The sequence below is a fragment of the Buteo buteo genome, chromosome 1 (genome assembly GCF_964188355.1).
Source record: "Buteo buteo chromosome 1, bButBut1.hap1.1, whole genome shotgun sequence".
In the NCBI taxonomy this organism is placed as follows: Eukaryota; Metazoa; Chordata; class Aves; order Accipitriformes; family Accipitridae; genus Buteo; species Buteo buteo.
Genome location: NC_134171.1, coordinates 29,567,171 through 29,592,981, shown reverse-complemented (window position 1 = coordinate 29,592,981; position 25,811 = coordinate 29,567,171). Strand labels below are relative to the sequence as shown.

Below are 25,811 nucleotides of genomic sequence, written 5' to 3'. Positions count from 1 at the left end.
AAAAAAAAGAAAAAAACACGGATTGAACAAATTTAGGGCATTACATATAAATTGTGCACTTGATATAAGAGCAGCCTAGTTTGCACCAAAACCACAGAATATTTTTTGTTGCTAATAATTAAATGTCAACAGTATTAACTGGAGCTTTTGCATTAAAATCTGAGTAATACTCAGATTAAACTTAAGGGCTTCAGCCCACAGCAGCAGTACTTTGTTGTAGTTGGGATTCTTTTGGTTTGCCATAACTTTTCACCTTTCTTGGAGCAAAACAAATTACTAAGAGAGAAAGAGACTACAAAACATTCAGTTCGCTTTGCATATGTAGTGCATCATGAAGATCTCTTAAGTTGCCACAAGAGATACTCACTCTGTTAGAGCAGTTATGGAAAACAGTCTTGCACATCTGGGGCTAGATGTGGTGTTCTAGTAACTGTCCGTAGACTGGTGAAGTGAACTGATCAGGTTTTCCATCTTTCTTAGATGAATTGTTGAAGGTTGACAAATTGCTTGAGAAAATCAAAGATCGTTACTGTACTTGTGAATTAAAACAATAGTGTTTTTAAGATATGGATTTCACTTAGTATGTTGGAAGTTTGAAACCCAAGTATCCCAGCTTTACAATGTGCAAACAGAAAGGATCCAGCTATTGGTGGTGTTTAGGGTGCATTTCATAAAACTGGCACAAAGGAGCTGCTAAAACAGTTAATGAAGGCATCGTTTTTTCTACAACTTGTACATAATTAATGTTGATGGTGCTTTGTCAGTTGGATGTGGTCAGTTTAGATTTATGTGTGTTAGTTAAAGAATTTCATCTAATGTTTGTTGAAACAGTTGCTTTACATGTTACACTAGAGAAAATGTATCATGAGCATGCTGGTTTTAGTGTTTTGTTGTCGGTTTGTTTATTTTTTTTTAATCAATCTCCCATTAGAAAGAGAAATTATTTTCAATACTAGCTTTTTGACTAAAGCTTTTTTCAGAGCTTGAATCAGTCTTTTACTGTTGGCAAATCTTATGTAATAAAACATTTTTCCCTGGTTCTAGAGTATCTTTAAGTGTTTGTCCTCGTTCTTTCTAATTATATGTGTTTTCCTTTTTGCTAACCAGGAGCTGCAGGTAAGTTGCAGCCTGGTGCCCTGGCTTGTTCATCTGTTGTTGTCTGTGGTGTGTTTGTACTTTCTAGTCAGATATATAAAATTGATACTGATATAGTTCTAGATTATATATTGAGTTACTTTCCAAGAAGATATTCAAAAGATTTCTACTTCATTTGCCATATATTTTAATTTATCTACAAACATTATTTCACAAGGTATTTAAAATTTTAATAAAATTAAAGGGCTGATTGAAACTCTGTTCATAATGCATTCAGTACTTGTGTTTTCTGTGTTGCATTTGTGTATTAATTTTATTATGTTGAGATTCATATATAGATGTGTGTGCAAACTTTTTTTATTGCAGGGTGAAAGCATGGACAACTTCAACTGGGGCGTTCGTAGGCGCTCTCTTGACAGTATTGACAAAGGAGACACACCGTCTCTTCAAGAATGTCAGTACTCTGGTAGCACACCCAGCTTGAACTTGACCAACCAGGAAGATACCGATGAGTCTTCAGAAGAAGAAGCAGCCCTGACTGCAAGTCAGATACTGTCTCGTTCGCAGATGGTAAGTTATTTTTCTGTGAAAGGAATCTGAGAACTTAAGCTTTCACTTGCACTTTTAATGGATAAGTGTGGCTCACACTTTCAGCCTAAGTGAACTAAAGAGGAACTAAATTAATGTGGCTAAGCTTCTTTTTCATAACAACATCAATGAAGGGAAAGAGTTACTTTACTTACTGGTGGTGCCTCACAGGCTTATAATTCTAGTACAACATTCATTTGTTTTAGTGTCTTCATACTTACTATATTTGTTTAAATATAAGCACAAAATTGCATGTGTTGTATATCAAGTGTGTGTCTTTGTGGATTCCTAGCTTCAAAAAAACCCCAAAGTAGTCAATAACAAGAAGAGCAATAAGTGCTCCCATGGGAGCCTCAGTTGTGTTTAACCATTGAAATTGCTAATTTAATTACGGATTTTGAAGCATGTGTACGTATAACTAAGGAAAATCAAGAATGCTGGCCACTCAGAAGTCTGTCTGCATTACATAAATGAAATTAGGAAAAAATTGACTGGACAGGGAGTAGCAGGGATAGTATGCTGCTTTTCAGACTTTAGGTGAAGTTTGTGTTAATGTTGCCCATAACAAAGAGCTCTGCTCTTCAGTGGTTTTGGTCTAGCATTTCACCAATGCCAAAGACCTTTAAGAACAAGAAAGGAAATAAATTTCTGGATCCCAAGGATAGCTTCAAACTTCTCTTTGAAGTTACATGTTACAGAAATGCATGTGATGCTTCTAACGGTTTTAGTGTAAAGCTGTTAAACTCTTAATGTGTAAATAAATTCAAATAGGTAACCATACTGAAACTGCCTATTTCAAAACTAATGTGTTTTTCCCTGTAATTTATATGTTCAATAAACTGTGACAAATTTCACATTTCTTTCTTTTCTGTCTTAGTTAAACAGTGATTCTGCCATAGACGAAACAATATCAGATCATGCTGGTTTATCACTTCAGTCTCAAGATTCCACTAGCAGTGTGGGAACAGAAGAGGTGCTTCAAATCAGAACTGAGACCCCAAGTTTGGAGGCTTCTCTAGATAACTCTAGCAACCAGCTGCCTGAGGTGGGGAGAAATGTGGGCTGGTGCATGGCTGATTTGGGCTCCTTCTAGTGTTTAGTAGCAACTTTGCCTTTCTTTTCAACTGAATTTTCATCTGTTACACTGATTATTTGATTTGCTTTTAATATTTCTAACCTGTTGGAATGTTCATACACAATGTTCCCTCAGTATGAAAACCACTTGGGATGGACTGAGGGAATATACCACAGGTTAAAAATATTCTTGAAGGGCTGATAATGATCATTTCATGGTGCAGAATGAAAATAGGCAAATATTCAAGATGCTTTTACTTGATATGGTTGAAATCCTTCATGAGCAACATTTTCTTTCAAATACTTTTTTATCCCTGCTCCACAACGCCCCCCCCCTTTTTTTTTTTTTTTTTTGCTTTCTTTGGGTTAATGTGATTGGTGCTATGTGGGAATAAAACCTCAGGCCAGCTGTGTTAGCAGTTGGTTCCATTAAATAATCCTTTAAAAAGGACCACAGATGCTAGTGGTATACTTTTTTGGAAAGGCCTGTGTGGACTGAGACAGATTTCAAGCTAATGGCCGCCTGCAAATCTGTGAGTACTTCAGTTTCTTCGTTTTTAAAATCTTTTGAATAATTTAAAATTTAAAAAAATTCATTTAAAATAAAACTCTCATGTGCTACAATTCCTACAATATTTAGCAGTTGCAGCTAAAACTCAATATGTTGGTTTTTTCTTGGATTTGAAGTGGCTTGATTTAGGTGGACTTTTTATCTCTTCAGTTAAAATTATTAATGCTGCTGGCAATCTTATTTTTATTTGGATAAGCATTGCTAATCCCATCTTTAACAGCACATACAGTTCTATCAAGTTGTCCAGAAAATTAAGCTATTCCTATGTGCATTTGAATAACCATTGCACAGTTTACACTTAAGAATGAGTCTTCAGCCAACTTGGTTTAAGCAGTCAGCTGCCTGGTTCAAGTGACTGAGGTTTCTGAACAAAGGCTGTAGTCTACCTGTTTGCTACCTAGAAAATCACTCTTATTAACAGGCAAACCACCCACCTAGCTAACATTTAATAAAGGTAACTGTAAGAACAAAAGACATACTTGGAGTACAACAAAGGGAAAGTATTGGTGACTGGTTTCCTGTGATTAAAATCTTCATGTTCTAAAAGTGTAATATTGTGACTTTTATAAAGCAGCTTTTTCCCACATTTTTCGTATTTTTCCGTTATGATTATCTATACGCTTTTTTTGAAGTGTTTGGTTACATTGCAGTTGATAAATTGTCTTACCTTTTGTAGAGCACCTGTGCTTAGATTGTCAAACAAATTGTTCTGTTAGCACTTCACCTGCTTGTCTACAACATGCATTTGTGTTCCAACAGATTTTTGGGTGAGGAAGAACACTTAATCTGGATGATTTTTTTTCCACATAGATGTTTTATGTTAAGATTTCAAAAGGGAGAAGTGATATATAAACTGGGATTTTATAGAAGGAAATTCACCACAATAGAACTTTTGTCTTCGCTGTTGTTCACTTGTAGCACATTCTCAGCTGTAACTCATTTTTATGTTTTCATAGTTCTTTGTGAGACAGCCTTCATACTTGGATTCATTGTTCTTCTGCAGCTCCCTTTATAAAATCACTATACTTCTGATAATCCAGGTGAAAACATTCGCATAAAAAAAACCACCAGTGTCATTAAAAATACTGAAAAGGTTTAAACTGGGCTGTAAAATAATTTCATGACTAAGCAGCATCCAGAAAAAAGTCACTATATCAAAAAAAAAAAAAAGGCAGCTGCAAATGCATATAAATACAATTACTAAATGTGATGTGTTCCAGGTTTATTTTGTGCTTGTTAGAATAGAGGAATCAGTCAAATACATGTTTTCTTCAAGCACAGTTCAAACACTCAAAGTTATCTCTCTACAAGAGTTAGCTATCTAAGTTGGATTTTGTTGTTAAAAGGGAGAGCTGGCTTTATGCCTCTTAACAGAATGACCTTGAAAATTTGCACACTATCAACTCAGTGAAAAATTTGTGAAGCCAGTAAAACTAATGTTGTTCTGAATTCTTATACTGCACAACTCACAGCATAGTGCAGTTGGTTTTTCCTATGCTCATATACTTTACATATAACTCTTTCAACACAGGCATTTCATTGCATGCCAAGTGTCAGTTATCAAAATGTTTATAATATAAATAAATATGTATCAAAATTTATCTAAGGTAAAATAAAAAAAATGGAAGCCATTATTTAAAAACTAGTGTGTGTGCTGGTTAGATGCAGTTGAGTTCCTTGTTCCTATTGTAGAGATGCTGAAGAGTTAAGTAAATAGTTTACTTAAATATGTTTGGCTGATGCCCAGTAATAGCATGTATTTTTGCAAAAGGGACATTTCACATTCCAGTTGGGAATTTACAATCTAGTGTACAAGAATATTTTCAATTTTGTACAATAAGTTTTACAAGCTTAAGTACGTGAAAGTTTCTGACTAAAATTATTCTCTATTTTACTCACTTGCACTGTGGATTTATGAGGGAATGGTTTACTAGAAGTAATTTTCCTTGGGTTCTGTGTAGTTGTCAACTATATAAATCACATGTTTAAGATACTTAAAGAACATTCATGTTGGTAGTAGACATGTCCAGTGTTACACAGCAAACTTCAGAAATCAGGAGTCATGGCACCATGAAGATTAACTTAGCTGTAAATTTATTAACTAGCAGTTAAGTATTTTCTAAAAGTGTATCCCTCATATGTACATCTACCACACATGATCAGTGCAGCTCTGTATCATATGTTAACATCTATAATAGAAACAGACCACTGCTTCAATCCAGATTATTTTGCTGTGGTATCGTAAAAGTGTCTTAAGTTCCCATGTGCCTTAGCTGCTCAGTGTGACAAAATGGCAGCTCTATGCAATAAAATCCCAGGTTTAACTTTTACAAAAGAGGCATTAGAAGTGAGGTCGCTAGCTGTGTCAAATGACAGCAGCTTCATATTGAGGAGTACCATAGTCAAAGTGAGATAAGGTTAGGATCACTGTGAAAGAAAATTATAAGGTTCTGTTTAAAGGTGAATTATCTTTTCTAATATGTGTACAGTTATTTATCTGTCAGAGGATCTGTTTAGACTGATGAAAGCCATGAAGTGATGTGTATGCTTAGAGGCTGTCCAAAGGTTTGTTGACCAGTCTTGGATATGCCAGTAGAGGAAGACCAGCACACTAAGAATGAAAACATGTGATAATTTGTGCCTAATTTAGGAAAAAGCAAGTACAAGAAGGTGTTGTTTTTATTCCACAGAAAAATCCAGTAAAAGGTTTCAAATGGATTCATTGTAACTTAACTAAATCTGCATTCTCTGTTCAACACAGCAATGTTAATGAGTATAATAATGCTATTGGAGGAAAAGGGAAAGGGTCATTCTGATATTACCTACCTGAGTTTAATCATTGTCTCTTTATAACTGCTGGTGATGGAAAGCCTACATTTAGAGATTCAGGGTTAAACCCTTAAAGCTCCCCATATTAACAATAATGGCAAAATAATAAAAACAGTGGAATGTCCCTTTTCCATTGTTCATCTGTTACACTGTTGCTCAGTTATGCTTTAGAAACTTGTTAAAATGGAGAGCAGAAAGGAGAAGAAATGTTCTGTACTGGTTCCAGACCCCAAATGCAAACACGAGGCAGTCATTTTGGTCCTTAACTAGAAAAATAAAATATGGAAGTCTTGATCGTGTTTGTTGTGATCTGAATATGTTTGAGGCTATTTGCAGATATTTTTCTGGGACTGTTCCCTTAACAGATTTAACTGAGTGTATTTGAGAAATTGTATTTGCTATAAGTAAGTCATATTCTAGTATATTAACATTAACCAGAAGTTATAAACATTACAAACAGACTGCCTGTCTTTGCTGAAGTAAAACCGTGTGAACAATCGAAAGAGCTGAATGATTGAAGTATAAATGGATATTTGTAAACTATTTTTTATAAATCTGTTGCTTTACCATAATAAAAACTGATAAGAATACGTAAGCCCTGACAATAAAAGTAATAAAAGTATGTTTGATTCACAGGAAGGAAGTTCAGCAGTAAGGGATGAGCAGGTTAGCACTGCTAGTGAAGACACTGGGTTGTATCTACTACAAGAACAACAAGACTGTCTGGTCTGTCATGAATCTCTTGAGTTGGAAGAGATCCCAGAATTGGCAGAGGCGGCAGCTCCTGAGAGCTATTCTGAATCTATCTGTGAAGAGGATGTCACTCTTGCTTTGAAAGAGCTAGATGAGAGATGTGAAGAAGAAGAAGCTGACTTCTCTGGTTTGTCTAGGTAACATTAATATTGGTTCTAAGTAACAGAAATTACATGTTATCAGTGCATGAATCAGAGAAAGTAGGCTTTCTTATGGTGTGCAATTTTCCATGAATCTCATAATACAAGTATCTAAGATGATGTTTTGCATATCTGAAATAATGGTTGGTTGGTTTTGCCTGTCATAGCAAATAAGCTCAGTACTTAGCTCAGCAGTTGTTTCTGGTACAGAGAAAACACCCATGCAGGAAAAGATGAGAATTCTTGAGTAAAAGAAACCTAGCACATTTCATCACCATCAGTAGCACAGAAATGTAAAAAGAGGACAGAGGGCATTTTGGAGCATTTTCTTGGCAGCCACCAGCTGCAAGCAGTATAACATGGAAGAGCCCTTGAACTGCTCTGAATTATGGCAGAACCTATTTTGGACCCAAAGACAGGAAAAGACAAGGAAAAAAAAGTTTTGGGTTAGTTTGGTTTTTCTTAATCAAACCTCCTGTAGGAGTCAGACCCATTTGTCTTTGCCCAAGGTTTAGTTTCAGTGTTAAGGTTAATCAGTCTCTTGTATATTTCTAAGATACTTTAAAGTGAAATAACATTTTTCTATTTTTTAACATGGAGAGCAAAAATAACTGTTGAGAGGAAGAGTTATAGTTAGTCCTAGCTGGTTGAGTCATATTTAAAGGGAAACCCTAAGTCCCTTGAAGGTAACAGTCTAAGGAGGAGGGAAAACAAACAACCCCAAACAAATAAATAATAATTTTAAAAAAACAAACAAACCAAAAAACCCAAACCAACAAACAACCCCAAACATCATCATCATCATAATCCAACAAACAAAAAACACCAAACCAAAACAAAAAAATTCCAAATTGTTCATAGGCTCGTTCATACTTAAAATTGGTTCAGAAGTTTAGATTGAATAATATATAGATTTAGTGTATATAGGAACATAGACTTAGTGTATATTCTGTCAGAGAGATCATTTAAGGAGCCTTTTACAGAAAAGGACACAACAGGAGCTGTAAAAGGCCAAGTTGCTTTAGAAGGTTCTACTGGGACAGAGGCAGAGAAATTGCATCTTGTAATCCCATATGCAGCCTACTGCAATTTGTCTTGCAAGAATTAAAGGCTGGTACCAGGTAGTAGCAGTTTATTTCCGTATATGGTACTGAAAAATCTCTTGAGGTTTTACTTTATTTACACTAAGCAAACAAACGAAAAACCCCATAGCTCTAGTTTGAAGAGCGACAGAGGTAATTATTTATAGGGTTGATACACTAGTTAGAAAATACCTGAAAATCTTTTTGAAGCATTGCTTATAGATATTATTCAGAAGGATTGCATCTTAGCTTTTGAGCTTTGTGCTACTAAAATGAACATACCTAAAAACAGCACCCACAGGTCTTAAGACATGTTTAAGCCTTGTTTAAGACATACTTGGCACTGCTGTGAATGAGGTGGTTGTTACAGAGAAAAACGCAATGTGTTTAAAAAAAATTATTTTAATAAACTATCTATGCTTGGGGTCCTCCCACATGTATTTTTGCTGCGTAAGTACAATTATACAAGAAGAACTGTCAAAATGTATCGTTCCTTGTAATACAGAAAATTTTAACAATTAATGATTTTAAGTAGTAGCATTGATTAATTCATAGTTTGATATTTTTATTGGATGTTTGGTGCCTAATGGAAAGTATGACTGCAGAATGCTCTTTGAACAAAGCCCCATTAAATCGATTGCCCATAAAAATGAAAGTGTTCCAATCTATCTCCATTCACTTACGATGTTAACTTAAGACAGTTATAAAACAGTATTACACTGCTAAATAAGGTCTTGTGTTTCTCTTAAGGAAGGCTAAAATTTGTTATAGATATTGGTGGGCCATATGTTTAGGTGAATAAAAATTTGAAGAATTGAATGATAATGATAATTCAGTTATTGGGGGCAAGAAAAAAATACCAGTTTCTGAGTGGTGTATATATACAATGCTGTATATAGCTATATATAAGCTACAGATAGCCCTTTGTCTGTAGATATGCATAGAAGTAACATACTTTAATAAACTTTGGAGGTATTTAAGAATATAAGCAATTTTTTATATTGCAGTAGCAAAAGTTTCTGATTTTTTACTCTTTTCTTGGTTCATAGTTCCCTTAGCTGATTGATTATTTATTTTACAAATCACTATTCTGAACTCCAAATTCTTATTTTTAATTCTTACCAAAATGAAGGGGGGCTTTCCTAAAAAATTTACTGAGGAGTTAATTTCTGTTGTTTGTTATTCATAGCCAAGATGAAGAAGAACAAGATGGTTTCCCAGAAGTACAAACTTCCCCACCTCCTTCACCATTTCTTTCTGCCATATTGGCAGCTTTCCAACCAGTGGCATACGACGATGAAGAGCAAGCCTGGCGCTGCCACGTCAATCAAATGCTGTCAGATACAGATGGATCTTGTGCCGTCTATACATTTCACGTCTTCTCAAGATTGTTTCAGGTCAGTGAATTGCCAGTGCGTGGTTGTTTGTCTGAAATCCTTTCCTCCCACTTTCAAAACTATTCTTCCCCTCCATAACTGCAAAAGCCACAAGATCATGGTAGCAGGAAGCCTTAGAAAGCAAATCAAATGCAGACAAAAAACCCACGTTGCTAAAAGAATGTTATATGGTCATACACTATTTTTCCATGGAATATCTGCTGTATTCATTGTCTAGGAGTGATTCTAATTGGGGGGGACGGCTTGAAAAAACCATTTCAGTGTTTCTTGTAAGCTCTTAGTACAGGCTGTGTCCCTTCTTTTATTTTCTGAACGTCACTCAGGTTCTGTGCTGATTACAGAATTAATGTCTTCCTCCTGGGTTTTCTGTGGAATTCATTATTATGGGATCACAGCATGACAAACACTATGAATTTATCTTGCATCTGTCTTGTGAGAAAAGTTTTTTTTCTGCAGAGAAGTAATTGAAACACCAGGAGATCCACCAAAGCTGGAAGTTTCAAATGCCTCTCTTTAACTATATTTACCTCATAGATCTGGTATCCAACACAAAATGCTTATGGCTTAATTTTTCTGGCTCCCTCCTCCCTGTATGTAGGGGGTGGGTTTTTTACATTCTCAAAGTGGTACCATTTGGACATACATTATTCTTTGCAACTTCTTAGGGGATAGGAGAAGCGCAATTAATCCATTTCATTTACAGGCAACACGCCAAGTGAGCTAAAAGCAGATTCAGTACTACAAACCAAGACCTTATGACTCCAACACTTTCTTCTATCTCCAATATTAATTTTGCTTGCTGTTTGGTATATCATAATAAATTTCTCAGTGAAAGGCTCACTCCGTTTTACCATGCTAGTGTGCATTTTATCCCATATATATGGGCAGGTTTAGGGTTAGTACCATGAAGTAACTTACATGTGAAGAATTCATACTCTGCCTTATCCACTGAATAACAAGTCTGTGCATCTGTACCCATTTTCCATTTTTAGTTGAACTAAATATTTTGCCACAGCACTGTGACGTTCCTGTTACTGGTTTTAGATTTTTGTCTTTTGGCTTCATCTAGACAACAGGGGTTTAGTTTCTCTGTATTACACCAAAGCTCAGGTGCAGTTGCTTTTCACACATTCATTCATTTTCTGAAAGTGGTAAAATGGGAGTTCATATTCTCTTGTGTGCATTAAAGAGGGAGCTAGAAGGAAAGGTAAAACTTTCTGTGGCTTGACAGGATAGCCCTCAGTCAGGTGGAAAGGTGGATACTCTAGGAAAAGGGGCAATAGCAATCCAGGGCTCGACTCTGGGCAAAGCAGCATTCCTGAGGAGTTGTTACTGGGTACAGAGGAGGGTTAAAATGATGAAATGAGACCCTGGAGGCCTTGTTTGACTGGACCTTTCCATTTTGCCTTTGGGCTCCTACACTGTGTTTAACTTTGCAGCTGTAAATATCATCTTTGTGTAGTTTTATTCTACAGGTAACTTTCTAGGATTTATGAAATAATATATTGCAAAGCGCAGCGTTGTATTAGGCCAAGCTGACACTCTACATAACTGAACATGATACACGTAGGACTGATTTTTGAAGAAGGTAGAAACCCTGCAGGTGGCAGTTTTGGACACAGATTGTGCTATACAGGTCATATTCTGACTCATAAAACTCTGTGTATAATTTTCTGCAACACAAACACTTGAAAATGAATTGAACTACTATCTGTACTGCATAAAGACAAATAGTCATCCAGCTATACTGATGCTAAAGACCTAGACGTGAAAGGACTAATTGTCTTTACATATACAGGCTGATGTTATTAATTGATTGATTGATTGCATTTTCTGGAGCTAGTTTTACATAAATAATCAGAGCAAATTATATATTAGTTTGTACTTTAATTACAAAAATACATGCTGTCATGTTGCAAATTTGCCCTGAAATTCTTAATCTAAAAAGCCAGAGGAGGGGTAGTAAAATACAATGTAAAATAAATGTTTTTCTGATTTGATTTCTAGACCATTCAGAGAAAGTTTGTATCTATAACAAATGATTCAGTCAGCTTTCTTGGTGAAAGTCTACAGCGCATTGGAACAAAATTTAGGAGTTCTCTGGAAGTGATGATGATGTGTTCAGAATGTCCGACAGTCTTTGTGGATGCGGAAACGGTAAAAATCTCATAAGCTTACACGTTGAGATACCTGTCTGCTTAAACTTTTTTATGTAACATACAAAATGATGTTTTAATATTTGGAAAATAGCAATGCTTGGGAAGATTTTCAAAGGTTTGAATAAAATGTGTTAATTATATTTTTGCCTTTTAAAAGGTTGCTGTCTAACATCACTAACTGAAACATTCAAGTGTGAAAAAAAAAAAGGATGCTTTTTATAATTTAAATCAGAAAGTAATTAAAATATTAGGTGGCCACTATATATCATAAACATTTGAAAACACAAGTGAGAAGTGCATTTTCTCCAAAAATAACCTCCAGCTGTAACAAGGAACAGTGAGGGAACTTACTGATACTAGATACCATTTAAATGCCCTTGCTATTCTTTACCTTCCCTGCTTGTTCATATTTATTCTATATTCTTTGCACAGAGAAAAAAAGGAAGACTACTTACCTAGCAGCAACTTTGCCTTTTTAAACTGTATTGTTTATGTATGTATTCAATGATGCATGAGGAAAAATATTCTAGCTACAAATATGTAGTGAAGGCTTTAGATTGTTGTTATGCAAGTTGAAATCTTGGGTTATAGTAAATATTACTGTGAGAAGTTAGCTCAGTGTTCAGCAGCAGTCAAAAAAAGCTATCCTAGGTTAATTAAGAAGAGAGACAGCAAAACAGAAAACATCACTGAGCTAATGTACATATGCCCGATATACCTACATCCTGAATTTTGAGGACAGTTCTGGTCCCCTGCTCTCAAAGAAAATACAGTTGAACTGGAAAAGGTTCCAAGAAGGATCACAAGGATTATGAAATATGTGGTATGGCTTCCATGTGAGTATGCAGGCTAGGATTTTTCAGCCCTTTAGGGAGAGAAGGGTGTCCATAGGTGTCTTGATTATCATGGAAAAGTGATAGAAATTATTGTATTGTTGTCTTATTTGATGGTAAGGGTGATCAAATTAAGCTAGCAGTGACTTACAAAACATACAGAACCAAAGACAGGTGATCCTTCATGTGATACATAATCAAACTGTGAAACCATGTCCTTTTTTACAGTGTCTGTTCATGTTTTCAGAAAGCAGCTAAAGAGATTCATGAAAGAAATAGCCATGGATATGTTTTTGGATATGCAGAACAACAGACAGAGTCTAAGAAAGCATTCTGGAGCAAGTGGATCACCACCTCTTGCCCTGTTTTTCCCTTCCTTAAGCAATTGTTACTAGACATTGTCAGATGGGTTGCTGATACAGGTGGATCTTTGGCCTTGACCCAGTATGAGAGTCTTCTCCTGATTTGTTTTTTTCCCTTGGTGCTAAGGGGCAATTCTGCTCTTACACTCTCACTTTAGAATATGGGCACCAAAAAAAGCATGATATGGATAGTGAATTCCAAGGGAACCCTGTGTAACGTTTTTTGTTTTAAGTTACACCACTTGAAAAGCAGTAGAAATTAACCAAAAGAAGAAATTTGTTTGGGATAAGAAGCCACAGGAGAATTACACTACTATCTAGCTATAACAGCATGTGTGTTTTAAAAAATAAATAAGTAAATATATATAAATACAAATATAAAAAAGGAACAATGAATATATATGCACACAAGTATACAGACTTGTATGTATATGTATGTGCATATGTATGCATATACACACATTAGTGTTGTTACATTGGCAAATACTGTGTTAGGTAAATCTTTCCTCTCCAAATAATTTAACTGAAATGAACCTACTTATCTATCACTAAGAAAGAATGGCTAATCCAAAATAATGTTCACGCACAAATCTTTGGTTTTGTGTTGTCTACTCATGCACACAGGATTGGCATTTGGTTCAAATTTGGCGTTTGTTTCATTCAGAAAGTAGTTTTCAGCAGAAAGATGCCCCCTTACATCAAAGCACGGGTTCGTGAGCGATTTGGGAGTGGCTCGTGGCCTATTGCTGATGTGAGATGCCCACTGACTTCTTTGCACTTTGGTGTTATTGCACACATTGAGTGCAGACTGGCATCGTCCCACAGAGCTGTAACTTGCTGCTTGGTGGATGCCTACATAGAGGTTGGGAGTAGCAGTGTTTTAATGTGGTGGTGGAATAATAATTTTGATGCACTTGGACAAACATGTAAGCATCATTCCCACCCCTGCCTGAGTAATGTGGGATACTGTGACTCTCTGTGCCACAATTTTGTGATCACAGTCTTGCGCTTGCACTATTCAAGCTGACCAAGAGGTACCAGGTAAAAGAGATTGGAGAAAAGTACAGAGCTCTTAATGTGTGCAAGGGATGACCAGTGTGAGGGAGGAAGCATCATGTTAGAGGCATGATTATTACAGAAAGTGACAGGAGAAGCATTAGTAAGAAAAACCTATGTGGAAATAAAACTACAGGGAGAAATTACGTGGAGCAAAGCTGAGGTAAAGGAGATTTTGAAACTATGTTGAAAAAGGCAAAGTCATTAATGGTAGAAAATTCTTCAAACACCCAACAGTTGCTGCTTTGATAGTTCCTGGTTCCTACAGACTGAATCCTTTGCTGGTGGTATAGTTTGTGTGTTGAGAAGGGCAAGTAACCCTCACTGGACACTCCTTAGGTTGCTACAGGAGCAATCCAGCAGTACCTTTTTTCCTGGTGCAGGCTATTCTATTTACACTAGCTGTGTGTATATCAAATATTATTCTTCTTTTTGAAAGATCTAAAAATCCCTTTGAAATTACTCTTTCAGATGTTAACTAGGTACTGCCCTTCTTATTTTGGAATCAAAACTGTTGTTCACTGATTTAACTGATACAGCTACCTGAGTTAGTTTACTAAAGGTGTCACAAATGATCTATACCCAACTAATTCTAATTTGATTGTTTTTCCAAATGTGGACTTGGAATTTCATATTCTGTAATTTAGATACTAGACTACATGGATTATAGTCAGATGTTACATAACTACAGAGGTGATTGCTTTTATCTTGCAGCTAATGTCTTGTGGCCTGCTAGAAACATTGAAGTTCAGTGTTCTAGAGCTCCAAGAACACTTGGATACCTATAATGTCAAAAGAGAGGCAGCAGAACAGGTGAGTCTCTCATTTCAAACCAAAAAATATTAGAACCTACTCATCAAGGAAATGTTGCAGGTCTTTATCTCTCAACACGGGTCTCTAAAAGGAAACTGTGGGAAAAAATTCTGAAACAAAATCCTGTTTCCTTTTGTTCCCACTATTCTATGTGTATAATCTGAACCTGAGGTTTTTCTTATGTTTAATTCATTTTTGTTGGATGTTATTTCTGAAATTGATTTTGAAAATATAACATTGCACAAATGCACTAGCATTGGGAAAAGTGCATTCCTAATTTAAAAATCCTCTTTTAAAATTTATTCAAATATTTTTAACACTAACATTAATAAATCGTGGTAATTTTTTTCTTTATAAACATTCTGGCTTATTTTATTAGACTAGAAGTGGGGGTTTCAACTCCAGATTAAGACATTTTACAGATAACTATCTGTATGTGAATTAAGTACCTTAACACCCATAGTATTCAAGGATCAAGTCAATACAATAAAAGAAATCAAGCAAGCAATCCATTTTATCCTAATATAGATACTGACTTGTTGCTCAGCTGAATAGGTCTTTAGACTTCTTTTGTTGACTGGATCTCTGCTGACTGTAATGGCGGCTTAAACAGCTGTGTCGTACATAGACATAAATTTAGGTGTTTCATCCTGCAACTGGATCCCATTGAGGCTGACGTTTATGTCAGTTATTTAGAATAACACCATTTAGTTTTCAAGGTATATGTTAGTGGTTATATCCATTTTGCAAAGAAACACAAAGTTTAAAAGTTGAAAACTTTTGTAGCAAGGGTCTGTATATTTGTTTTTGTGATCCTTTGTGTGAAGTTCAGGAAGGAAGACGCTAAGTTCAAAAAACTGAAACAGGCAAGATTTCTATTTCAAGAGCCAAAAGAAAACATGGATCTACAATCAGTTTTGCAGGTGCGGGGAGAGAGAGAATATATGGGGCTTTTGTTGGAGAAAGAAAATGATTCCTAGGAAAATTAAGCATGCATTTGAAGGAATTTTTTACTGATCTCAGCAGCCTGTGAGGCCATGACAATGGCCCTATAGGGAAGTTTGAGTGATGCAAAACAGAACCAGAATTCAAGCCATGACATCTTGGCAGAGCTGTATTTTGCAGCACAAGTGGCTCCATGTTTCTTGATCATGCTGAGTTTATTAGGAAATGATGGCCTCTGCCTTGCAAAGATTGCTGACAGCTCTTCTGTTGAATAGAATATACATCCACTTTTTTGTGGAAAGGATCTCAAAAGAAACACAGTTTCCTCAAAACCAATGCTGAAGTATGCCACACAGCACTGTTAATGTAGATAAACTGTTTCAAGGATCCAAGCCAGCATTTCTGCTAGAGAGTTGCTGCGGTTTTTGTCTTGCTCTGTGGTAATAAGAATTTATTTGTAAACTAACTCATGAGGTCTAATATAATGAGCTACATTTTGCCATTTAGGTTTAATCAGAAACAAAGTGCTCATCTAATGACTAAGATTACCTTGCTCGATGTAATATTTAATGGCTGACAACCTCCAATGCATAACGCTGTCATCACTGCTATGAGAAAATAATGTATTTTATTCCTCATTTTAGAGAGCAACACTGAGGCACAGAGAGGTGAACTGATTTGCCCCAGGGTCAGACAGGAAGATTTGAGGCAGAGTAGAGAGGAACTTGTGGGTGGGGGTGTGTGGAGGGGTGTGTGTGTCATAGCAATGATAAATGGTGTTTTTTGGTTGATTTGTCAGAGTTAAAATTCAGTCCCTTTCAGATGGCCATGAATTCACTTAATGTATCTTTAGCTAATTTTACACTGCCACGCATCATATCAACATAAATCCATGCCGGATATTAAGAGCTTGTTTGTATTTTACTTGATAGAGGAATATGGGTATCAGTTTGATAGCCTCTGTCATTATATCATAGTGAAAGAGTGTTGTTTTTCTGTAGTGCAGCTGTCAAAAGGGCGCCCGGTAACATGTTTCTGTGATCAGCCTGTCTTCTGCCACAGGATTTGTGAGTGACTGGAAGAGAAAAAAGGCTTACAGGATGAAAAGAATTGTTCTGAAATAACTGACAGCATTTTGCCAGGGGGTTATTTTTATTTAATTATTTATAAATAGAAAGAAACAGTACTGAGAAGGAAGGAATTTTTAGCTTTGATCAATCATTTCTTACTCTTGATAGCATGTCATTTAGCTAATTTAGTGCATTATTTAAGTATTTATTTAGCCTGTTAATTTAGAAGTAGTGACTAATTATCTCAGATAAGTTATTTTTCTAAAACTTTTTTTAAAAGCATTTCTTTAGCTGTTGGTCCTCAGGTTTTTTTGGTATTGGTGTAGTATATAGCATATGTAGACTAAGAATCTTCCAAAGCTACTTCTCAGATCTGTTTTATCAGTTTTCTTACTCTGTCCTAGTAAACAGAGTATAGGGAATGATTGAAGGAGACTTCCTCAAGTCAAATCTGAATTTCTGTTATTGCAGGCAATTGTGCTATGTATCCTATTCAATCTGAAAGTATTAAGGCAAAACACATAAGCTTATTGCAGATCCTTGCTTTTTTCATAGAAACATGCAGAAAAATGATCAAACTAAGCTGGTTAGGCTATTGTATAATAAATAAATATAAATTAATAGATATTTAAATAAATATAATTTGCATGTTAATCTGGTATCCTCTAGAATCAACCACTGGAAAATTCTGTACATTAACTTCTTTAATGAAAAATTGTTGGTTTAAGTTTACCCTAATAGATTATGTTTGTCACTATCACTGCTGTGTGTTGTACTGGCATTCACATGAATCAAATGTAAGAAGAGGCTTGGGCTGCACTTCCTTGAAACACTTACCTATGCACTGAGATAAGAGAGAGAAAGGTACCTATAGTATAGGTGGTGGTTTGGGATGTCTGTTTGGGGATTAATCTGGCAAACCAACCTGTGCTATGACCAAGACAAACCGCAGACTTCCCTATATTACGCTTTCAGTAATGCTTTTTACCCTGTATCTTTGTAGGAGATATATGGGGAAAACATAAATTGATGTAAAGCAAACATGAAGATCATTTTGTCACACAATCTACTGCTGTTCCCAAAGAGAAAATTTAGGTCCTTCTACCATACTGAACATATATTTTGTAAAAATTTTTAGCAAATTGATTTTGTCACCTTTTTGGAGCTACGGTTCTATTGCCTTGCAAGGAAACTGCTTTGACTTCATATGTATATTAGGGACAAAGATACTGAATCAGATAAATGTAATGGAAAATATAAGGTTATATGTATATCATAACATTCTAGACACACCCTTTATTCAGACTGGTTTTAAGATTTTAAAAAGATCTTAAAAGGGTAGTGTGTGAAAATAAACACTAGCTTCCTGTCGTGTTCCCAATTGCTGATGCTGTTTGTTTCAGTGCAAACCTATTCCATTGTTACCGATGGAGGCTGTCAGATAAAAAGAAAAATGAGATTTGCTGTGTATGTTGGTATCCATGTCACTAATTGAAACTGACACCGCGGTGTTTAGAGAATTCCATTTCTCCTCTTGATAAGCACACAGGCCTAGTTAATTCACTAAGTAACCTTTATTAAATTGAGCAGATGGGAAATCACATTTTTCTTTTTCTTGCATCAGACAAAGGTTAGAAAAAGGTCACTAAGATTTCCTGTGAGACTCAAGATATCAAGCACACAGAATGTTGAATTATTCTTCTTTGGATGTATAGAGCCTGTTCTTCATTTCGGAAGATAATCTGCACTTTATCTCAACATGATGCATTCCCATTTCAGTAATACCTGAATTACCTCATGCTTGCAGTTGTTTGCACTGTACAGAAAAATAGCCTGGGTGGTGTCGATGAGATGATGAGGTCGTATTGTCCAATAACATATTTGATTCTGCAAATGCTTTATATTAACACTTTTAAATTTGCATGGTTCGTTAAAGCTAGAAGAAATTACCTACTGAAATGAATAAACTTGTTGTCTGCTATAGGAACTGGGGTTAAATACAGCCCTATATTCATGAAAGAGAGTAGAATCTGCATGTGCATTGTATAATACGAGAATACTTCCTCTCCCTGGCTTGTATGAACTGGAGGTGATACTAAACTCCCATTGAAGAATTTTTTTTTTTCCACCCAGTAAACCTGCACTTGCATCTAGTTACACAGGAGAGCTCTATTTCCTTCTGTTTCTAAAGTAGTCCCAAGAAATGTAACAGGCTTATTCTTACTCTGTAATTTGAATCAGTGCTCTATTTTAAATGCTGAGAAATCATGTTGGTGTAAACCTTGTGCAGTAAGTAAAGAGAAAATACGATCTCATTTAATGAAAGGGATTTTTCTGCCTCCACCCTCCCACACGTCTCACTGTAACAGTACCCAAATTCAATCACAGATTAGTATTTATGCTAAGTGTACTATCCCCATCAGGGGTAATGAAGGCTACAGGAAATTTACAATGGAAGGGGCACAATAAGAACAACAAAGTGATGTATCAGAGTGGAAATTGTTAGTGGAAACAACAGTGGTAAACAACTGATTTCGTATCACAATTTCTTACGTAATCTGAGAATGTGCAAGACTTGATGAAGTGTCTTATGCAGTTTTAGCACAGTCTTCAGTTTGCTCTGTTTCAGAAGATGTTTAATCTTGTTTGTATTTATTTTGCAGTGGCTAGAAGACTGCAAAAGAACATTTGGTACTGATGATGGTATTCATGGCACTAACACAGATGCCCAGGTAGGTGTATGTCATTTGAGGGTCTCTGGATATGAGATTACAAAACATCTATTGCATAAAAATTCCAATATTTGCAGAGAGATTAAAAATGTATGAAAAGCTTTTCATTACAGTTATCATCCTATCTTTTGGAAACTTGGATTCTCATGAAGTAGTGGTCTAATAAAAAGGGCTGTTTTTAATAAAAGTTGGCAACCTGTCTTGGGTTCTAGACTTAATAACACTGAGTAGATAAGCAGACTAGATACCATCTCTGTACGAGCAAGTCTGCTTTTCTGCAGCTGTTTCTAGAAGAAAAAAGATTAGCATTCTGCTTATATGCTTAGATAAACTGTCTAGCCAAAAACCTCTACTGAATTTAATGTAATTAGTACTATATAAATACATAGAACCTTTCTGGAGCCGTTATTTGGGTGGGAAGGAACAGGGAGTAAAGTAGCAGTATGGCAAAAACCTCATTAAACACTTCTGGCAAAATATCATCTAACAACAATAGGTGACATAACCTGTTAATATTAGTTCAATATTTTGTATGTATTTGCATGGCAGTCATCCATGTTTAATATTACTAATTGCTATAGTAAGTGGTAGCTTTTCCCAAAGCGGACTTTTTTTTTTATAAACAATAGCTGCATAATGACCCTGTAGATAAAAAAGTAAATCCAAAAACTATCATTAGTCGGTACAAGGAATCTGCCATCTAGAGTCCTGTAATAGGAACAGCGAAAGATGTAAGAAAGCAGAATTGCAGGTAGCAGATGAACTTACCTTTTCACAATCACAATTTGACAAAAATCCCAAATCCAAGCTGAAAAAGGAGGAATTTTATTCCTTTTATTCAACTGAACTCTATTCATTGATGCACTTGGTCGTGTTTCTGCTGCTGAAAATGTAGTGTTCAGCAACAGAAATGTCTACTGCGTGCATGGACTATTTCTTCTTTTATACAGTTTTCATTTGCTCTCATATATATGTTTTTTTTCTTTAATTCTATCACAAAATGCACCTGAATTTTTGGAGTAGTGCAACATGTGAGAATATACTGTTGATTTTTATACTGCATCAAAGCTGCACATTTTAAAAAAAATTTTCATGTGGATAAGCATAGGTAATACAGCAAAATAATTTGCTACCATTTGCAAGGATTTTTGCTTTGCCTATGAACACAAAGCTTAGCGCATTTTACACTTGGTTTACACCTTCATATACTGACTGGTACGTGTTTAGAAATATGTAACAACATTTACTATTACAATACAGTAGATGTTCTATATACCGATAAAGAAGCAGCATTTATGTGTTTCAGTCCATATTTAGAATGCTGTTTATATACACCAAGAAACTGTTCTAACATTTAACTGTTAGAACATAGCTGTTCTTACCATGAAGGTAAATGTTAGTGTTCCCACTGTATAGCTAAGGAAACTAAGAAATGGAGCAAAAGCCACATGCAGGCTTTCATTTAGCTTGTATGGAGAAAATCCAGGATTCCAAGTGAGGCAGTTTTGTCTGTTCTTCCCTGTTTCTGCAGGGTTTGAAGATAGCCTCTGAAAAGGAGTTACATGACCATTCACATTGATTGTTTGTGGGGACCTGTTCTGATTTTGGTTTTCGATCCTAGCCTGCAAGGCATGCTGGCAATTTTTTCTTTATGTGCTCCTTGCACTTGCAGGTTCAGTTAAAATCATTTTAATATATAGTATCCATTGAGAAGGCAGAGTCCTGTTATCCTGCTTCATAAATATACACAATTTACAGAAGTTCTAAATTTATTCACAGAAGCTTACAGTGACTTGAGGGAGATTAAGAAGTTACCAAGTAGAAGATCATTGTTTTAAAAGTCCTTGTAAATGGAGCATGAGGCTGATAAGTCTATCTAGTCAACCAATTAAGGCTAAAAATATGTAAGTGTTGTCTTGCTCAGGAAAACAGAGCTGCTTCATTCAACAGATATTTTTCATTCACTAACACAAATAAGATTTTCTTACTAATTTTTAGCACTGTGGTCAATACAGCTAAGGAATAGTGAGATGAATTCTGTTCTGGCTCATGCATTGCCAGCAGACTTGCAAGTAAATCTAATTATTGGATTTTTGCTATTAGTACTCACATGAAAGCCTGAAAGAATGCATCTGGACTCTGGCTAGACTGTTTGTATAGAACTGGCAGGCAGAAAAATCAGACTATTTCTCAAGTGAGCAAGTTACGTGAAAGACACTGAAGCGCAGTACAAAGCTGTTTAATTTAAAGGAAAACCTCTCTTGAATTTTTAGAATAGCTATCAAGGTGTGATTTTGGGGAGAGGGATTATTTATGGCTTATGGTAGTAATGAGACTTGGCTTAAAGAACACTGGAACTTAATTCCTAAAAATATTAAATAATCGACCCTGCCATTCCTCAAAATCTGATTCTCTGTGCTTCATTAAAGTGAGTTGTAGAATTCTCGTTGACTTTGGCAGTTCAAGATCTTACCTCTTCGCAGTGTTCTGGGCATCAGAAGTTTTTGCTTATATAATAATTGTGCTATGTATATGATAATACAGGCTACAGAACAAAAACATGCAATGTTTATAGCCTGTTAAGCACATCATGTATAACTTACTATACACATTGTGTGTAACTGTGTGCTTAGTAAAGCTCAGCTGCTTCTGCCTGTTGGAATCAGGCATCGGTTACATCTTCATGTTTACTATGACCACTGTACTTGCTTAAATGCTGTCAATATGCTTAGTGCTGTACAAAGCACAGAAGTGAAGTTCCTGTCCCTAGGCTCAAAAATGTATTTTCTGCTGATTTCTCTCCCTGTCCCTCTTTCCCAAATGTTTTTCTGAAATAGCTTGTAAAAACCAAGTGCAGTTAAATTACAGAAATCTCACAGTGAGGTGTTGAGAATTAAGTTTAGCAAAACCAAGAATTTTCTAAATGGATTCAAATTCTAAATTAACATTAAATCTCCAATTTTTAAAGGCATTATTTTTGTTTAAACTATAGAGGTACAGAATAGTAAGAAGCATTGTACAGATGTTCATACCTAAGTGTCTTCATTCTGATTTCCTTAAATTTGCATACCTTTAAAACTACACAATGTATAAAGACCAGAGAGGGTTGTAAATGAAGTATGTTACTCATGTTGTGGGACAACAATGCTATCTATCATTAGTTATAGCAGCAAGGAATTTCACTTCAAATTCAGCCTGTTAATTTTTTCCATTCAGGGTGTATTTGGAGCATGTTACTTGTATTTCTTCCTTCATTTTACCTGGGACATCTTTTACCCTAATTAAAATTATTTCCTACACTAATTCTTGATCTTTTTTTCTTTCTTTGTATTTTTGTGACCTGCTCATCTTCTTGCTTAGCAAATGGAAATTCTAGCAGTAAGTGACAGTTCTTGATTTATCAAATACTTAACCATGCCAGTCACCAAACTGGTCTCCATCTGTCTCGTTCATTTGTGACATAGTGATGTCTTGTCATAGACTATTACAAAAATGCTGTGTGCTTCAATTTTGCATCATCTAACCCATTGAACTGTTGGTCCTTTGTAGATAATAGGATCCTGTAGTTAGTAGAACGTTATAGAGGATTATTCCATTAGCACTAGCTTTTATGTCTGTATGTGAAGCAGTATTAACACTGTCAGCACTTGGACTAGTGTTTTAGATGCATAAAAATGGAAGCAAGACAGTGCGTAAGTTAATGCTGCTGTTTCATTTCATTAAGAATATATCACGTGGTATTTTCAAAAATAGAATCAGAACTACCTTTTATAAAGGAAACATTATTCTTGCCTCCAAGAATGGAATTATTCTCCTCTTACTCCATCAGGCAGTTGTAAGCTAAGGGCCAGGTTATATACTGTGCTTACACATTTATATTAATGGTTATGAAAGATTCCATACTTACAGACCACAACTGCTTCTTTTGAATATTAGATCTTGAATTTAAAACAGTAAAATAGCAACAATAAAAGTAAGTGATCTATGAAACTCTGTCTTGGAACATGACATTTCAAAATGCCTTTTGAATCACTTCACATCCCACCCCAACCCCCTTCTTGGAAATGTAACTTCTTATTAAAAAGTAAACTTTAAACCTATGTGAGAGAGGGTACCTGTAAATCTAGAACTGAATGAAGCTTTCATCTGCTTTTCATTAGCTTCCTGCTACATTAGCTTCTAAATCTTTTTGGCATTTTCTTCAGTAACCAAGTAACTAATTTTGCACATTCTATACTGAAGAAGTTGTCATTTATCGTCTCTTGTATTGGATAGTAGTTGTTTTGCACTTCCTGAATATAATAATGTTGTTTACATTTGTAGGAGCTGGAGTTGTGTCGGAGGCTATACAAGTTGCATTTCCAGTTGCTGCTTCTGTTCCAAGCCTATTGCAAACTCATCAGCCAAGTAAAAACAATCAAAAAAGAAGCAGAGGTAATGAAAACAATGCTATTTAGCTACTAATTGTTGACATTTTAAAGCCAAACCATTTAAAATACATTTTGATAACATTTCCATCAGCAGTACATCTTTTTAGAAACTGAAGGAGGGTACCAGCTGTTTTATAGCCAATTAATAAAAGATTTAAGTAGAGCTTGCAAGAATTTTCTGAGATGTTCAATTATCTGTGTTGATTTTTGTACAGCTTGAAAGCTCTTAAATAGACAGGAATGCAGGGAGTCCAGTGATGAGGATTTAAAATATTTCAGTAGCGCTCCTGGTGTATTCTAATCAAGCTACAATCAAGGAACATCAACTCCAATCAACAGAGTTCTGTGATGAAGCCCCTTTCCATCAGCCCAGTGTTTCCTGTTGCGAACACCATCACTTGCTACCAGCTGATTTATATAACTGTGTCACTTCAGCTGCCGTGCAATTACTCTGCAACCTTAGTCCCCATCCTAAGTTACCAGTTAGCAATGTGTTCTAGACATCTTATGCCTGGTTTTTAGTTGTACTAACTTTAGAAGTAAAATGTCTCCTTCAGCTGTGCACGTGGTACATATGTGATGTTAATTTAGTTAATCTGAATGCATTATGCTACTAATAATGTCTTCTGAAAGTTCTCCACTGGGTCTGTAATGCAATAAATAGAGGTAGCAGGAAAAAAATAGGGCTGGTCTTGCTTGATATAGTAGGGAGGAAAAATGAAAAAGCGGAGTGCAAGCCTTTGGGTTTTTAGTAGCTTTGGAAAAAGTGATGCATGCTCCTTGCTTAGATTTCCAGATTTTTGTAGAGGTTGCAAAAAAAGTGAGTTCATTTCTGTCTGAAGAATGTTGTGGAAGCTCAGCATCACACCAGTCCTACTTCTTGCCTAAGTTAGTCAGATGTAGAATCATATTCTGAGCGAAGACCTTGTCTTTTTCTCATGCATTGGAGCTAAAGCTGAAGATAGTATTTTATACACTGGCTGCACTACAGTTATTCTGCTGGGTTACCAGTTTTCCAGATTTTTTCTTCATATTTAAGTTGTCCTTGTAATAACACAATCACTGCTATACTTTTCCCCAGTGTTTAATACTTCTTGTCAGTTTAATTGTTATTAAGTGATATGGGGAGAAATGTATTTTTTTAAACCAATTTTAAAAGAACTAAGTAAGGTGGAAACTTAATCAGGGAAAGCCCAAATACCTGACATGCACGCTCAGGCCATTAGATTAACTGCATACTTAAGCAACAGCAGCAAATATTTGGATGTACTTTTTCTGCCTCTCATTTATGATTCCAAAGAGGAGGAAAAATTTAAGTCTGATCTGCTGAAAGTTAATTTGGCTGAAAATACTTTTAAACTAGAAAAGGTAACTCTCATTTTGTTTTAGGTCATAAACATGTCTGAAGAACTTGCTCTTCTGGAGAGCTGTCTGAAAGAGGCTGAGGCTGCGTCTGATAGCGGCATCGAAGAAATTGAAATTGCAGAGGCTTCCCAAGCTAGCACAGAAACAGCTATTCACTCTCTCATTGAAACCCTGAGAAACAAGGAGTTTGTGTCAGCTGTAGCACAGGTCAAGGCTTTCAGGTAAGTGCTTAAGGATTGCTTTTAGACCCAAGTTTGCTAATGGGCCTTTTTAATTTAAAGATAGGGATAGGCACTATTCCAGGGTTTTTTCAGCTCTTGCTAGATGTCCTTTTTGAAAAGGACAAGAACTGTTGCTTCATTACAGCTTGTTCATACACATTTTGCAATTTAAAAAGAAGCAATTCTAGTAGTACTTGTTCTTTAGAATTTATCTCTTAGAAAATGATACTGTTAACTGTTGGGACTCTATGGAAGAATTTCTTGTGTTTTCCTATGTCTTCCGTTCAAATGTCTGT

The 25,811-nt window shown here is 35.7% G+C and overlaps 1 protein-coding gene across 10 annotated transcripts in view; it reads left to right on the top strand.

Moving 5' to 3' along the window:
- FRYL (FRY like transcription coactivator) overlaps nt 1-25,811 on the top strand; it is a 176,641-nt gene that overhangs the window by 148,657 nt on the left and 2,173 nt on the right. For 7 of the 10 annotated variants that reach the window (XM_075025546.1, XM_075025526.1, XM_075025516.1 and 4 more), the window contains 10 exons: nt 1,462-1,665; nt 2,561-2,728; nt 6,794-7,047; nt 9,322-9,529; nt 11,537-11,686; nt 14,654-14,752; nt 19,431-19,499; nt 22,860-22,877; nt 23,823-23,933; nt 25,319-25,515. In XM_075025546.1, the coding sequence (XP_074881647.1) occupies nt 1,462-1,665; nt 2,561-2,728; nt 6,794-7,047; nt 9,322-9,529; nt 11,537-11,686; nt 14,654-14,752; nt 19,431-19,499; nt 22,860-22,877; nt 23,823-23,933; nt 25,319-25,515 (1,478 nt within the window). Of the gene's footprint in view, nt 1-1,461; nt 1,666-2,560; nt 2,729-6,793; nt 7,048-9,321; nt 9,530-11,536; nt 11,687-14,653; nt 14,753-16,698; nt 16,741-19,430; nt 19,500-22,859; nt 22,878-23,822; nt 23,934-25,318; nt 25,516-25,811 lie in introns of those variants that run through there. The other 3 variants (XM_075025507.1, XM_075025493.1, XM_075025557.1) reach the window with 2 other exon arrangements.